Raw genomic sequence first — 15989 nt, 5'->3', positions numbered from 1 at the left:
TATGTAATATAATATATGGCCTTTTTATAATGATGTGAGGCACTCTCCTAATACATAAGTTAAAATCTTTGAATGCCCCTAACATTCCAAAACTAATGCATAAATCACTTTTGTCTCAGGACTCTCCTGCCATGTACTGCATGGCCTCAGCAGCAGCTCTTTGGACCTGCAGAGGAAGAATCCATATTCCCTTCACTCTAGTATCCTTCATGCCTCTAAAGCCAGTAACACACTGGTTGACTGCTAGGTTGGTGCCTCTCTGGTTGGACAACTCCTCACTCTCACTCCCAGCTGACCAAATTAGTAGCAGTTTTTGTTGTTGTTGTTGTTGTTGTTGTTGTTGTTGCTTTCTGAGGAGAAAACCCCCTAGGCTGTCTTTCAGGGTGGGGTTTTGTCCTGAAGTCACCCTTCTCTTTGTTCCAGTCCAGAGCAGGACTTGCCTTAATGGGACTAATCTTGACAGTTTCAACACAACACGACATTGTGTTGTCTGGCTTTCTTTTCTTCTTTCTTCTTTCTTCTTCTTCCTCTTCCTCCTCCTTCTCTTCCTCCTCCTCTTCTTTTCTTCTTCTTCCTTCTTTTCTTCTTCTCCTCTTCCTCCTTTCTCCTCTTCCTCATCTTCTTCCTCCTTCTCCTCTTTCTCCTCTTCTTCAAACTGTAAACATTATATATTTCTTTCTGCCCCATTTGCTCTGTTTCTAGATTTGTGTAAGAATCATTGATAACAACCATATCATAGATTCTATATTATGCTATCTTGAAATTTCTCCCATCAAAGAAATTGGTCCTTCTTAATTTAGCCTCCAGCAGGTTCTCAGGCCAGTGGCAGAAGACAGCCAACTTCTCTGCTAAAATGTCACAAAAATGGTCTTTAGCATATTGCTAAAGTTTGCCTTTGAAACCTCTTGAACTGGCTGGGCCTTTAGCATCTGCATTACTCTAGGTTCTGTTGTCTTCAAGACTTCTACTAGAGCAGAATACTAAACTCTGCTTACAGAACTCAAGCATTTTTCCAAGTCCAAAATTCCAACGTCTTCCACATTCTTCCAGATAATTATAGCCACGGTCATATTCTTCAAAGCAGCAGCCCACTCTCAGGAGCAGCTTCTCTAGAAGGTACTTCTCCATTGCTGTGATGAAGCAGTGTGGCTAAGCAAGCTAGAGAAGAAAGGATTTGTTTCAGTTTCTAGTGGCAGGGGTCTACGAGGCACTGTGGGGAGACATGGCAGCGAGCAGCAGACATGGTGGTAGGAGCAGGAAGTTGATAGCTCTCATCTTGAACCACATTCATGAAGCAGAGAACAAAGTACAAGTGCTACAAGGATGAAATTGCAACACAGACTGTTGCTGTTACATCAATCACTTGTTAACATTATATTATTTTTATGTAAGACAACAGTTTGTATTTGGGTAAAACACAAGGAGAGTTGTGTGGTAGTGAGTGCCTGTAGTCCCACATCCTGGGAGATGGAGGCAGGGGGATCTGCTGATCAGAGTCATCTTCAGATATCTACTGAATTTGAGGCCAGCCTGTGCTATATGAAACCATAATGAGAAAGAGAGAGAGGCAGTGGGAGGGTGAGAACACAGAAATTATGGGTCCCAAAAACCTGTATAGAATGGATTTATATTGGTGTACATTTAAAGAATGATTGATTTTAAGCAAATGAGACAAAACTCAGACAAGCAGTAGGTTTAGATAAAATCTGAATAATTCTTAGTCTTTTTTTTTTTTTTTTTTTTTTTTTTTTTTGGTTTGGTTTAGTTTGGTTTGGTTTGGTTTGGTTTGGTTTGGTTTGGGACAGACTGTCAGACTATAGCCCAGGCTGACTCTGAACTTTCTCTCTCTCTTTCTTTCTTTCTTTCTTTCTTTCTTTTAAGTTTTATTGCATTATGATGAGAAAAGAGAAATGATTTCAATTTATCTGAATTTGTTAACATTTAAAAACATTTTAAGTAAATAGAATTAAATTACATTCTTGTTTCCTTTTTGTACCCCAACTCCTCTCAGAGATCCCCCTTCAATACCTGCAATACCTTTCTTTTTTTATTTTGTCATATTTAAAATTTGTAAAATATTGTAACAATAAAAATGAGTATTATAAAAGTTGTTTGATATAAAACAAAAATCAATTGAACAGTCTTATGTAGATGCTGTCTACAGCAATACTAAAAATACATACATTTTTCTCAATATAAATTTTAAATAACTCCAAACATATTAACTGTATATTTTAAGATAATACATCACTACTAGCATTTTTAAATGAACATAAATAGATAAAGTCTTTTTGTTTGTTTGTTTGTTTTGTATTTAGTAGAGCTTAAAATCTTGGCTCTTACTGTGGTACAAGCCCAAAATAAGAACAATTTTTAGACATTGGACTTTATTGTAATAAGGCTGTACTTCTATGACCCTCATATCACCAGAGGATTTTATCTCTATCATAGCTAAGAGTTGACAGTTCTGATGCACCAAGGAATGAATTGTAGGCACAATTTTTGGATAGACTTCCTGCTATGGTCAAAACTATTTGACTTGAGTGAGTGACTTTATTCTCAGCCCACAGAGAACAGGTTACATTCATTTAAGAAATGTGTGTATAAAGATGGTCTATCCATAAAGTCATTCACTAACTGTTTCAATGAACAATGGTTCTGCTTGGAGGGTGGCACAGACATTAGGTGAGGGTAAGAATCTGGTTCATTAGCTGTGATAATTTTGAAAAGCATTCATCTCAGAGAAAGAGTAACTTATAAAGTCCTCTTCAGACTTCATACAATAGTTACAAACATCAAGCAAAGCATTCAGTCTCACTCTTTGTTGTTCTCTTACAAGCCACCTTCCAAGTTAATTGTCTGTTTCTTTTGGCTGTATAAATATTTTTGAAATATGTAAGCTGTTCTGAAAACTGTAGTATAGTGTAACATCAAATAAACAATCCTACTAATATAGAGGCTGAGATAGGAGAAGCATGATTTCAAGACCTTTATGTGATACACAGCAAGACACTGTCACATATAAACAAGCAGAAAGTATATATGGATTGTACAATATTGGACGTATTTCTCCAATTACCAAATTAGAGAGAACATTGGATAACAGCCAACATATTTCTAATTTCTCTTATTTTTGGATTTTAATCGATTAGGATATGTTGGTAATATTAATTTTTATATTAAGATATTAAGGAAAAGTAATTGTTACTTCCTGTTGTTTTTGTTGTAAGAGGTGGAATTAGGTTTGTGTGGGTTTGTTGAAAGATTACTTTCTTGCTTCTTCTAGGGTGTAGTTTTACTCCTTATGTTGATGTTTTCCATCTATTATCCCTTGTAGGGCTCATTTGTGGAAAGATATTGTGTAAATTTTGTTTTTTCATGGAATATCTTGTTTTCTCCATCTATGGTAATTGAGAGTTTTGCTGGGTATAGTAGCCTGGGCTGGCATTTGTGTTCTCTTAGGGTGTGTATGACATCTGCCCAGGACCTTCTCGCTTTCATAGTCTCTGGTGAGAAGTCTGGTGTAATTCTGATAGGCCTGCCTTTATAGGTTACTTGACCTTTTCCCCTTACTGCTTTTAAAATTTGTTCTTTGTTTAGTGCATTTGGTGTTTTTATTATGTGACAGGAGGAATTTCTTTTCTGGTCCAGTCTATTTGGAGTTCTGTAGGCTTCTTGTATGTTCATGGGTATCTCTTTCTTTAGGTTAGGCAAGTTTTCTTCTATAATTTTGTTGGAGATATTTACTGGTCCTTTAAGTTGGGAGTCTTCACTCTCCTCTATACCAATTATCCTTAGGTTTGGTCTTCTCATTATGTCTCGGATTCCTGGATGTTTTGGGTTAGGAGCTTTTTGCTTTTTGTGTTTTCTTTAACTGTGGTGTCAATGTTTTCTATGGTATCTTCTGCCCCTGAGATTCTGTCTTCTATCTCTTGTATTCTGTTGATGATGCTTGCATCTATGACTCCTGATATCTTTCCTAGATTTCTTTTTTTTCTTTTTTTAAAAAAGATTTATTTATTATTATATGTAAGTATGTGTAAGTAGCTATCTTCAGACACACCAGAAGAGGGCATCAGATCTCTTTACGGATGGTTGTGAGCCACCATGTGGTTGCTAAGATTTGAACTCAGGACGAGCAGTCAGTGCTCTTAACAGCTGGACCATGTCTCTAGCCCCTTTCCTAGGTTTTCTATCTCCAGGGTTGTTTTTCTTTCTGATTTCTTTATTGTTTCTATTTCCATTTTTAGATTCTGGGTGGTTTTGTTCATTTCCTTCACCTGTTTGATTGTGTTTTCCTCTAGTTCTTTAAGGGATTTTTGTGTTTCCTCTTTAAGGGCTTCTGACTGTTTACCTGTATTCTCCTGTATTTCTTTGAGGGAGTTATTTATGTCTTTCTTAAAGTCCTGTATCATCATCATGAGAAGTGATTTTAGATCTCAATCTTGCTTTTCCAGTGTGATGGTGGGTCCAGGACTTGCTGGAGTGGGAGTATTGGGTTCTGATGATGCCAAGTAACCTTGGTTTCTGTTGTTTATTTTATTAAACTTGCCACACACACCCCAATCTGGTTATCTCTAGTGCTACCTGCCCTGGCTAAAGCTAACTGGGGTCTGTCCTTCCTGTGATTCTGGTTGTGTCAGAACTCCTCAGAGTCAAGCTGTCTCTGTGATCTTGTGATTCTGGGATCCTGTGATCCTGGGTGTGTTAGAGCACCTGGGAGTGGAGCTTCCTCTGGGTGGTGTGTTATTGCATTATGATGAGAAAAGTTACATGATTTCAATTTATCTGAGTTTGTTAACATTTAAAAACATATTTTAAGTAAATAGAATTAAATCACATTCTTGTTTCCCTTTTGTACCCCAACTCCTCCCACAGACCCTCCTTCAATACCTACAATATCTTTTTTGCCAGACCTTACTTTCAATTATCCTCCTCAACCTCTGAGAATTCTCAAATGCTGAGAATTATAGGCATGTGCCTCTACTCTGGTCATTGGAAATTAAAAAAAAAATTAAATTAAGTTATATCAGTATTCACTGATTTGTTTTTATTAACTTAATGAATGAATCACATAATGAGTCAGACACAATTAAAGAAGGATTCAAAACTGGAAAATAAATATGAAAAAATTACTTAAAGAACAGTAACATAAGAAATGAGTTCAGTGCATTGGAAGATAAATTAAGCGAGTAAAAATTAATTCATTTCATGGTTAGAAAGGTAGCCTAGAGAAGAGGCAATATTTGAGGAAATTGTAGGTTTTATAGAATTGATGAAACATACATCAGCACAGAAGTCTACCTTAGATATGACTCTATTAATATGACATCTTTGAAGACTGGTATTTAAAGTACCCTGAGCAAACGTGACCAAAATGTCTTTTGAGAGGCAAATGGGGATGTCACTTCATTGGTAAAATGCTGGCCGAGCATACATGAGACCTTAGATTCAACTTCTAGTACTGCCCTCAAATATATAATACATATATGTGTCTACATATGGCATATTTACATGTGTACTGTAACATATATATTTCCATTATTTATCATATGTCATGATTTTAAAGATTTATCTAGGAGTTTCAAAGCAAACTACTCCCTCATATACAAAAATGGGCCCTAGAGGAAATTGAAATAATTATTTGATTCATTTTAATGAAAAAAAAACACAGTTGATTGAACAATAACTTATATAACAACAGTATGCCAACTACTTGAGAACTGAAATACATACTATCTAGTGGTTTGAGCTTTCACAGAAAGTTCAATAAACATCTTAAAAACTTACTGCTTATTAAATAACTGACAAAACCTAGGATTTACTAATCTAGGGGATCCTTTGACAAAATGCTTATTGAGAAGGTCATATACAAGTGCTGTTGAGTTAAAGGACACTTACTGAACACTGGACAGTTTGAGAACCTCATGGAGATGACTGGCGGGGTCTAGAAGTGGAGGAGACATGAATAGCACTTGGGTGATTTGTGTTTTTCTGTTTATGTATGTGTGATGTGAGATATAATTCATAAAGAAAAGTGCGCACACACCACCTTACCTACCTGCCATTTAACAGATCTGTGGAAGCCCTTTCAGTTGGTAAGACTCCTTTAAAGGACTTTTTAATGTCAGATACATGTACAAATTTTATATGTGTTTTATATTGAGAATATCATTTAGGAGTGAAATATCTTAGCTGGATTTCTCTTTTTATTAAGTCCTAGAGTTGGGCAGTGGTGGCACACACCTTTAATCCTAGCACTTGGGAGGCAGAGGCAGGTGGATTTCTGAGTTCGAGGCCAGCTTGGTCTACAGAGTGAGATCCAGGACAGCCAGGGCTACACAGAGAAACCCTGTATTGGGGGGGGGGAAATATAAATATAAATATATATATATATATATATATATGTATATATATATATATACATATATGTGTGTGTGTGTGTGTGTGTGTGTGTGTGTATCCTAGAACATGTTCCTTCTGGCTATGCTCTGTGGTAAATATTCCCAAATATATCCATTAACTTCTGTAAAAAATTTTCTTTGGCTCATTATTAATCTTTTAATAAGGAAGGTTTTGGTGTAAAAACACACTACCTACTGGCCAAAGATCTTGGCTGATTGTGTCACACAGCATCTGAGAGAACAGTGCCTTTAGTTGCTTTTCCATTTAGCTTATATGTTATGTGATAGGTGGAATTCCCACTCATCCACACTGTAATGGAGATTGTGTGTGGCTACAGGAAGTCTTTAACACAAACAAGTAGACCTGAATGAGAAGGACTGCACAGAACAGTCACAGCATATTCTTCTCCCTTTTCTCATTCTTATACAGAAAGTAAATCACGTCATATGCCTCAGATTATATCTAACATGTCACATGGGTTATGAATCTAACTATTGCCTTTGTCAAAGGATTCCTAAACACGGAAGCTCACTCACAAGTCCTCTAAACTCTCTTGAGAGGTAGGTGGCTGGCAGCATTCTCATGCCCATTATACTGAGGAATAATGGAAGCACTGAAATATTAAGTGATAGTTTTATCTTCCCCTTTGAAATTCTTACCACTTTACAGGCCAGTATTATCAAGTTTATGACGCTTAGTGTGATTATGTGATTTGCTCAACCTTAGGGAAGAATTTGGCATAACATCAAAGACCCCCTCCCTGCCCAGTCTTATCTGCTTTTCTAAGTTTATTCTTCACCCCCCCACTACCACCCTTGACCCTACCATTCAAAATAATGTTTAATTTTTAAAAGTTCTATTAAGAAGAACCTCATCATGCAGTTTTATGAGCTTCTGTGGTATGTTTCCTTCCTGGTTAAGAATCAGTGATAGCTTTCCCCTTAGAACCATTATTTTATTATTTTAATTCACGTTAGTAACAGTGTATAGTAAAATGTAACCAATCATTTTGTTGTGATGAGGCAGAGAATCCTTTTTAAGGATACTGTCTTGTGGTAAGCTAAATAAAATCATAGACCGTTTCTTAAGAATGTTATATAGGAGCCAGAGAGATGGCTCAGTGGTTAAGAGCACTGACTGCTTTTCCAGAGGTCCTGAGTTCAATTCCCAACAACCACATGGTGGCTCACAACCATCTGTAATGGGACCTGATGCCCTCTTCTGGTATGTCTGAAGACAGCTACAGTGTACTCATATACATAAAATTAATAATCTTTTAAAAAAAAAGAATGTTATATAATTTTACCTGTTAAAAACTTTGCACAGCAAATATATTTGTCTTTATAAAATTATAGCCGGGCGGTGGTGGCGCACGCCTTTAATCCCAGCACTTGGGAGGCAAAGACAGGCGGATTTCTGAGTTTCAAGGCCAGCCTGGTCTACAGAGTGAGTTCCAGGACAGCCAAGGCTATACAGAGAAACCCTGTCTTGAACCCTCCCCCCCCCCAAAAAAAAATTGTAACAGCATTTAATTCTGGGAACAACTGTGGTTTTGATCCCAGTTTGTTAGCAGAATAAAATAGGCTCAGGAAAGAAACACATCTATTTTGGCTCTCAGTTTTAAGCATATCAGTCCATCATGGCACTGAGGCATAGTAGAACAGTAACTCACATCATTGTGACCAGGAAGCAAAGAGAAAACACCCATGTAAGCAGCTTTCCTTCATCCTTTTTCATCCCATCTGGGGCCCCTCTCTAGGAAGTGGTACCTCCATGTTCAAGGTGGATTTCTAAGAATGCCTTCATTGAAACTCAGGGGTGCATTTTGCTGATCTCCTAGAACTTCTCTATCTACTCAGGCTGGCAGTTAAGACTAACTATCATACTGTGAATCTAAACCTAGTACAACTAAGGATGGAATGTAATATTCAAATTATCGGAGCAGGTGGAAATTTGAGAAAATGGAAAATGAGAAGTTCCCTTCAGTTTTAAGATTACCCTTAAGTGGGAGTACATCCACACTGTTGTATAACCATCACCCCTTGCTTAGTTAGGGTTTTACTGCTGTGAACAGACTCCATCACCAAGGCAATCTTATAAAGGCAACATTTAATTGGGGCTGGCTTACATGTTCAGAGGTTAAGTCCTATCATCAAGATGGGAAACCTAGCTGTGTCCAGGCAGGCATGGTGCTGGAGAAGCTGAGGGAGGCAAACAAAAGACTGGCTGACAGGCAGCTAGGAGGAGGGTCTCAAAGCCCACCCCCGCAGTGACACACTTCCTCAAACAAGGCCACACCTCCTAGTAGTGCCATACCCTGGGCCAGGCATATTCACACCACCACAAGTACCATCCATCTCTAGACTTATTTTGATCTTGTGAGACTGAAACTACTCTATTTTATTTATTTTATGTGTATGAGTACACTGTAGCTGTACAGGTGGCTGTGAGCCATCATGTGTGTGGCTACTCTCCAGCCCTGCTCGCTCCAGCGTAATTCACTGTAGCTGTCTTCAGACACACCAGAAGAGGGCGTCAGATCTCTTTACGGGTGGTTGTGAGCCACCATGTGGTTGCTGGGATCCGAACTCAGGACCTTAGGAAGAACAGTCAGTGCTCTTACCCGCTGAGCCATCTCACCAGCCCCGAAGCTACTCTAATTAAACAATGATTTATCATTATTTCCTGCCGTTAGCCCATCAAAGTAACTATTTTATTTTCATGTCTCTGAATTTGACTACTATCATATGAATAAAATCTTCACAGTTTATCCTTTTGTAACTGGCTTGTTTTACTTAATACCTTCATCTATATTGTAATAGGTGTCAAATTTCTTTTTTGTTTTTATTTTTTATTAATTTTTTAAAAATTGAAATATAATTATATCACTTCCCTCCACCTTCATATAGCCCCTTTCACTCCATTTCAAGTTGATGGCCTCTGTTCCTTTGATAATTATTGGTGCACACACATGTATATATAAATACATCCTGCTGGATCTGTCTAGTGTGGCTTACTACAGACTGCTAATAATCACCGAGAGGGAAAATTAACTTCTCCCAGGGACGAGTGTGCCCTAATTGATCAGCTAATGCAAAGTAGTCAGGCCTGAAATAAAAGTTTATTTTTAAAGCTGACTGATATCCACATATGTACCATGTTTTGTGTATTAACTCATCTGCCACCAGCTACTTGGGCAGCTTCTGCTGTTTTGCCATTTTAAGACTGGTGCCTTGAGCATTGTTTATGCCTGCTGTTCATATCCTGGCTTTCAGTCCATGTTGGAGATGGAACCCCTTAGTCATATGGTAACTACATCTTTACTTCTTTGAGGAACCATGATGTTCCCGTAGTGCCCTGCTGGTCGACATTCTCACCAGCACTCTGCCTGGACTCTTGTTTCTCTGTGTGTTTGCCATATTACTTACTCAGTATCTTGTTTGTTTCCCTCTAATGCCATCTTAGCAGTAGTCCGTAGTCTGCAGAACCTCATGGGGTTGATGTGGATCGACTGTTGACCATCTCTTCATGTGCTTGCTGCTCATTCTTACATCTTTGGAGAAATGTGTATTCAAATCCTATGCCCATTTTTTTTATAATCCTCCTTGCTTTCTTTTGTTATCCTGGGCTGTCTTAAAACTTGCTATGTAGCCCAGCCTGGCCCTAAACTCTGGATCTTCCTGCCTCGGCCTCCTGAATGTTGCAGTTATGGGCATATAGCACCCTATTTGCTTGCCTGGGTTGTTTGTTGTTTGGTTTATTTATATTTATTTACTTAATCAAGAGAGTAGCCTTAAGAGCCAGTTACAGCTTTACAACTTCTAGAAAGATCCTTGTGTCTAGTTAAGTTTTACTTTTACCTGTTCTTCCTAATTTCTGTTCATTCATTTCTGCTCTTTTCCTGTTGACTTCAGAGTAATGCATTTAGTCATTTCATTATATTGGTTGTTCATGGGTAAAGGAATACCAGTGTAAATAGTGCATGCTTAATTTAGTAATTGGTAACAGTGTGTCCAATTCTGATCAAAAGGTAAGGATAAATTATCATAAATTCTGGCAAATTTGTTCTTTAAGTGATATATAATTTTCTCTCCCTCAATTCAAGACCTATGTGGTTGGTTTGAATGCATTAATAATAAACTCTGAGACACCAGTGATGAATCAGTATCACCTTAAGGAAAGAAATCAAAGCCCTCCTTCATGCCATTGAGCCAATAACAAACCTAGGTTTGAATTCTCCACTTTGCCCTTGCAGTGTCTTCCATCCTTCTTGGCTTTCTGTGAGTCTGAATCTGTGCCTGCCTAAAGGCTGTCTTGTGATTATGTCTGTCACAAACAGAGGTCTCTGCTTTGTATTTATAGAGTACAACAGTTACATGGGGGAGGGAGGGAGGGATATTTTACAAAAGTTTTTAACAGTTTTACTAGGGATTAAGTCACTGACTTCAGCTGACCCTGACTGACCCAGATACCAAACTGTATTACAAGAATCATTGTTTATCAAACAGTGCCCAAATTTTGTGTTCAGCATTTGTGGTGGATATTCATTTATAAGACTGCTTTCAGCCTATGTGCTGTTTCCATCAAATGATTATTGGAACACACATGCATTACTTTGGGACAGGGGTATGAAAGAGTACATAATGTAAGATTACATTAACACATTAGCTTAGTTGTAAAGGTTGATTGCATGGGAAAGCCAAGGCATTGCCAAGCTAAACAATCTGAGTACACAATAGGATAGCAGTCCTCAAAATGGATTACTAGCTTTGGCTATGAGCTCCAGAAAAGATTCTGGTCTCTTAGCATGGAAAAGATGTTTTTATCACAACTCATTACCATAGTTCTGAGTTACCCTCTCTGAAAACATGTCACACTGAGCAAGTTGCAGAAACTTCTCTATAAGCTGAACTAAGTCATTTCTTACATGTCTTCTCCTGTTGTCTATCAAATCTTCTTAGGATACTTATTACCAATTTACTTACTACTGTATTATCTCCAGTAAATCCCACCTTTAGACTCTAAACAAACATAAAATAGATTATAGTCTATTTTAACTGACTTTTGTGACAGTTTAACATTTCCTTGGACTTATAGATATACTTATTATCTAATCTGAAACCTCTTTAAATCTAAACACTGAATTGCATTTTCTAAGAATTAGCCAATGATAATACAACAATAATATTTTGAGCAGTATCAGGGCAAGCTTTATGTTCTTATAAAAGCTATTTTCACAGTATTTAAAAACAAAGAAAAAATGCTCTTGCATTTTCCTATGATCTATATGTATTTTTAGGAGAACATCTATAAAACAGAATACAATGAAGTCTTTTATAGAACACTTTAATTTTCTAATACTTGGGGTAATTTCTTTCTCAGAGATCAAGAAGTACTTTTAATATTGCATTTGAAAAACCAGTTTTAATTTATATTGACCTTTTTCTCCTTTGAGCATTTAGTCTACGATCAATAAAATGTTGATGACTGCTCTTTAGAAGGCAGCTGTATGGAATAAAGTATTATAAATATTCAACTTTCCTTTCTGAGCACTGTCACCAACAGCTGGGCATCCCGCTTAGCAAAACAGATTTTACACAGAGAGAGCCTGGCACATTCCTGATTCAGTGTAGTGAAGGAAACAAGAAATGGTTTCTTATGGATTGGGGACTTATAAAGACATGGAGCATCTGTTCCCCTTTTAAGTCATAGTCTGCTTGCTCTGAATCATGTCCGATGCTAGGATAATGTGCAAAACTCTGCCTTACAAAGCCCTTGTTCCCACCAACAGATTTTCCAGTGTCTCTATCAAAGATATTTAGATTGTTTTGCTGTTATGTGTAATTCCATAATATTTTAATGTAGACAACTGATTTTTTTTAACTAAAATTTTGTATAATAACAACTAGTCTGGGATATGAATCAGTTGTACAGATCTTACCTAGCAAGCTCAAAGGCCTGTCTCAGTAACCAGTACCACCACCAAAAGAGAAGAAAACATTAATATTTAAATTTCTTAGGAGTACTTGTATATAAGCTACACATATATAAAGAAGTGATTCATTTAAATATTTAGTTAGGATCCCTGATTAAAATATGCTACTAGAAATAAGCTGATCAAATAAAACCACTAAGTCCAAATTTATCATCATAATTTTTTTCCCAATGTGGCATTTAGTTTTAAGAAGCAGTATAAAGGGGCTGAAGAAATGGCTCAGCGGTTAAGAGCACTGACTGCTCTTTCAGAGGTCCTGAGTTCAATTCCCAGCAACCACATGGTGGCTCACAACCATCTGTAATGAGACCCAATGCCTTCTTCTGGTGTGTATGAAGACAGCAACAGTGTATTCATACTTAAAAATAAGTAAATAAATATTTTTTAAAAAAATAGGAGCAATATAAAAGTTAGTTGGTAAAGATAAATTGTTTTCAATTATTTCTATTTTACCCTAAAATATCAGCATAAAATAAAGCATGTCAAGTCTAAAATTTCTTTAAATATTTTATTTTCAGAGCTAAAAGATCCCTGAAACTGGATGATCAGATTGAAGAAAATGTAAGTATTAGCTTAAGAATTGTGGTGGCAGGCTGGCTGTAGCACGCGCCTGTAATCCCCTCACATGTTAGGTGGAAACAGGAGTATGCTGAGTTCAAGATAATCCTCAGCTGCATGGATGCCTGGGTTACAGGAAAGGGAGGAGGGGTGATAAGGAAGAATGAGAGCAAATCAGTGCTGTGCCTGCATGATTATGACTGTGTGTAACTTTCGCCTAGTGATTCACTTTGCTAAGTATAACGTTTATCGAAAAACACAGTTTTCGTTGATAGAATATTGTCTGCATACAAAGTATTTTTCTAGTATAGCAATGTCAAAATTTCCAGTCAGCTTGAGATAGACGTGTGAGAAGGAAGTTAGTTTACAGAAGTTTGCCACTTAAATATATAAGAAACAATATGACATTGTAGCAGTATTTTAATATATTATTGTCTAGTAAAGTAATATCAAAATATCAGTGGCATTATATCAAAAAGTAATAATTTGCCTCAATTATGTTGGCATAAATTAAATGATAGAGTACTGCTAGTATATAAATATATAAATGTTACCATGTTACAATAAAAATAAAATTGTACTGTTGGTATACTTTTCTAAATCTAGTCATAGAATATTCCCAGTGTCAACATGTTACAATGTATGCTAGCTAATAATCATCCCATATCGACTATGGATTTAGATACAAACACTAACATACTTATTATTTCTCTAATCTTAAATAATCTACTAAGTATCTGTAAATAATTAGTAAGGAAATAAATTAAGACAAATTGCTTGCTAATAAATGGGCTTTTACAAAATTCCATGAGTCTGCCATTTCAAGAAATGAGTTTTAAGCTGGGCATGGCAGCATGTTTCTTTAATCCTACCATTGGGACAGCAGAGGCAGGTGGATCTCTTGAGTTTGAGACAAGTCTGCGTTACAGAGGAAGTTCCAGGACAGCCAGGGCTACACAGAGAAACCCTGTCTTGTCAGGAGTTGGGAGGAGTGATTTCTCTTTGGAAGACTCATTGGTTTTAACAAAACAGAAAATCATTTAAAAACCTTACTGAGTGTTTTTTTTTTTTTAATTATACAAAGATGGCAAAATACTGCAGTGGCACTAAAAACACCATTAAAGGTGTAATTAGCAATTTAGAATACCATTATCCAACTTGTGTGCAGAATGCAGCTGTGACTGTAATTCTGCATCTGTTTCTTTGGTCAGAATGGTATTTTGGTAGATGGGTAGTCCAGCTTGAAATGAAATAGTTCTTTCCTGCCCCAGAGCTGTTCTTTGGGAGATAGACGCACCCTCTGAGAGGGAAAGCGACCATTGTGAACCCGCTCTTTTTGTGGGGCACAACTGTCTGTGCAGCAGGCTTTCTGTGTGAGTTTTCTGCAGATGCGGATGCATCTAGGTCAGTGTCACAGGAACTATCTTGTATGGGGAGACACATTGTTATATTTGTTCTGGGTCTGTACTTTTAAGCCAGTTATCTGAATATTAACTCAGTTTCTCTACTTGCTATTGATTTGTTCCTACTTTCTGGTTCTTCATGATTTAATCTAGCTGAACAGGTTGTATGTCTTAGGCCACTTGCCCATGTCCAAGCTATTTAATCTGCTAACACAGACTCATTCATCTGATATCCTAAAGACTCATTTTATTTTCCCAAAGTCAGTGGCTTAAGCAGCACTAATCAGAAAATCTGAAATGCTCTTAATTTTAGAATTTCTAACAATAAACATGGAGTTACATTTCCTCTGTCTTTTGGTCAGTCTTGTGACTTTCTAAAGCTAATGTTTCTTGCGTGACTATGTACAAATCCCTCCGTGGTCAACATGGATACTTCCATCTTCCTTTCTTGGCCTTCCATCAGGGACCATGCACACATCACTCAGTGTGCTCACTGCACTTGTCCTGCTTGGGCTCAGTAACGTAAGTTCACAGTGGTGTTGCTCTCCTATGCTGTCTTACTGACCTCCATAGCAGGCAGGTCACTGGCTACAGATATTGTGAAAACAGCCTCACTAATGGGACGTTTTAGAAACCAAAAGCCCAGAATTTTGAAAGGTTAAGTGTTTCCATGCATTCATTTGTGGATAGCAGCACAGATGGGCACTTAGGGGACTGTCACTAAGATGTGCTTATTTGACACTGATTTGCTATCCCAGGTATTCTCCTTTATGTTCAGCTATCTCTAAAAACCTATGCTAACCAATTCTTTTTTTTTTTTTCTCACATACACACAATCATTGTACATGGCAGCTGTAACTGGTTCATAGTAAAGGATGACTCTAGTTATGTTCCCTACAATTAGAGGTTCCCAGTAGGGATCTTTTGTTACATGTCATCCAAATCTTGCCCTCCTCTCCAGGTCTCCACCACATTCCTACTTATACTCAATTCCGGTCTCCCAGTAGAAGGAGACTAAGTCTAATGCCTGCCTACTAAAACAGAGTCTTGGGCGAATGAGATGGTAACATGTAAAGATACTAGCCTCATAAGCATGGTGAGCTGAGTTCAATCTGTGGAACCATGTAAAGGTATAAAGATCCAACTCCAAAAAGTTGTCCTGTGACCTTTACATATGTGCCTATACCCACATATGTTCACCCACATAATGAAAAATGAAAATGACTCTCATGAAACATTCTTTTTTTTCACATTCTTTTTTTTTAATGTGTAAGGAAAATATTTATCATTTGACATATTAAAATATTCCTGGGAGAAAACATAAATATATACATTAGTTTTATGTATATAAAAATCATATATTCTCAGTTTAGAAAAATGCAGCAATGAAAAAAGAACATGTATTTTTCCTTAGCCTTACCCATTGCACAAAGATAGTAGTGACAAAGTTATCCAAACAAAACAGAAGTATGAAGTAAATTATATTCTTAATTCTAGCTAGAGCAATTAGACAACAAAAGGAGATCAAAGGGATAAGAATTGGAAAGGAAGAAGTCAAATTATCACTTTTTTAAAAATTAGATGTTTTCTTTATTTACAATATCTTCTTTCCCAGGTTCCCCTCCAAA

The 15989-nt window shown here is 37.0% G+C and overlaps 1 protein-coding gene across 5 annotated transcripts in view; it reads left to right on the top strand.

Annotated features, from left to right (window-relative positions):
* Nucleotides 1-15989, top strand: part of Itgb3bp (integrin subunit beta 3 binding protein) — a 57037-nt gene that overhangs the window by 4683 nt on the left and 36365 nt on the right. For all 5 annotated transcript variants that reach the window (XM_031377933.1, XM_031377934.1, XM_031377936.1 and 2 more), the window contains one exon: nt 12919-12961. Coding sequence is in view for 1 of the 5 variants with exons in the window: in XM_031377932.1 (XP_031233792.1) it covers nt 12919-12961 (43 nt within the window). In the remaining 4 variants the exon portion in view is untranslated. The remainder of the gene's footprint in view (nt 1-12918; nt 12962-15989) is intronic.

Source organism: Mastomys coucha, unplaced genomic scaffold, assembly GCF_008632895.1.
Source record: "Mastomys coucha isolate ucsf_1 unplaced genomic scaffold, UCSF_Mcou_1 pScaffold18, whole genome shotgun sequence".
Lineage (NCBI taxonomy): Eukaryota > Metazoa > Chordata > Mammalia > Rodentia > Muridae > Mastomys > Mastomys coucha.
Note: the sequence above shows the minus strand (reverse complement) of the source record. Positions and strands in the feature narration are given on the sequence as shown.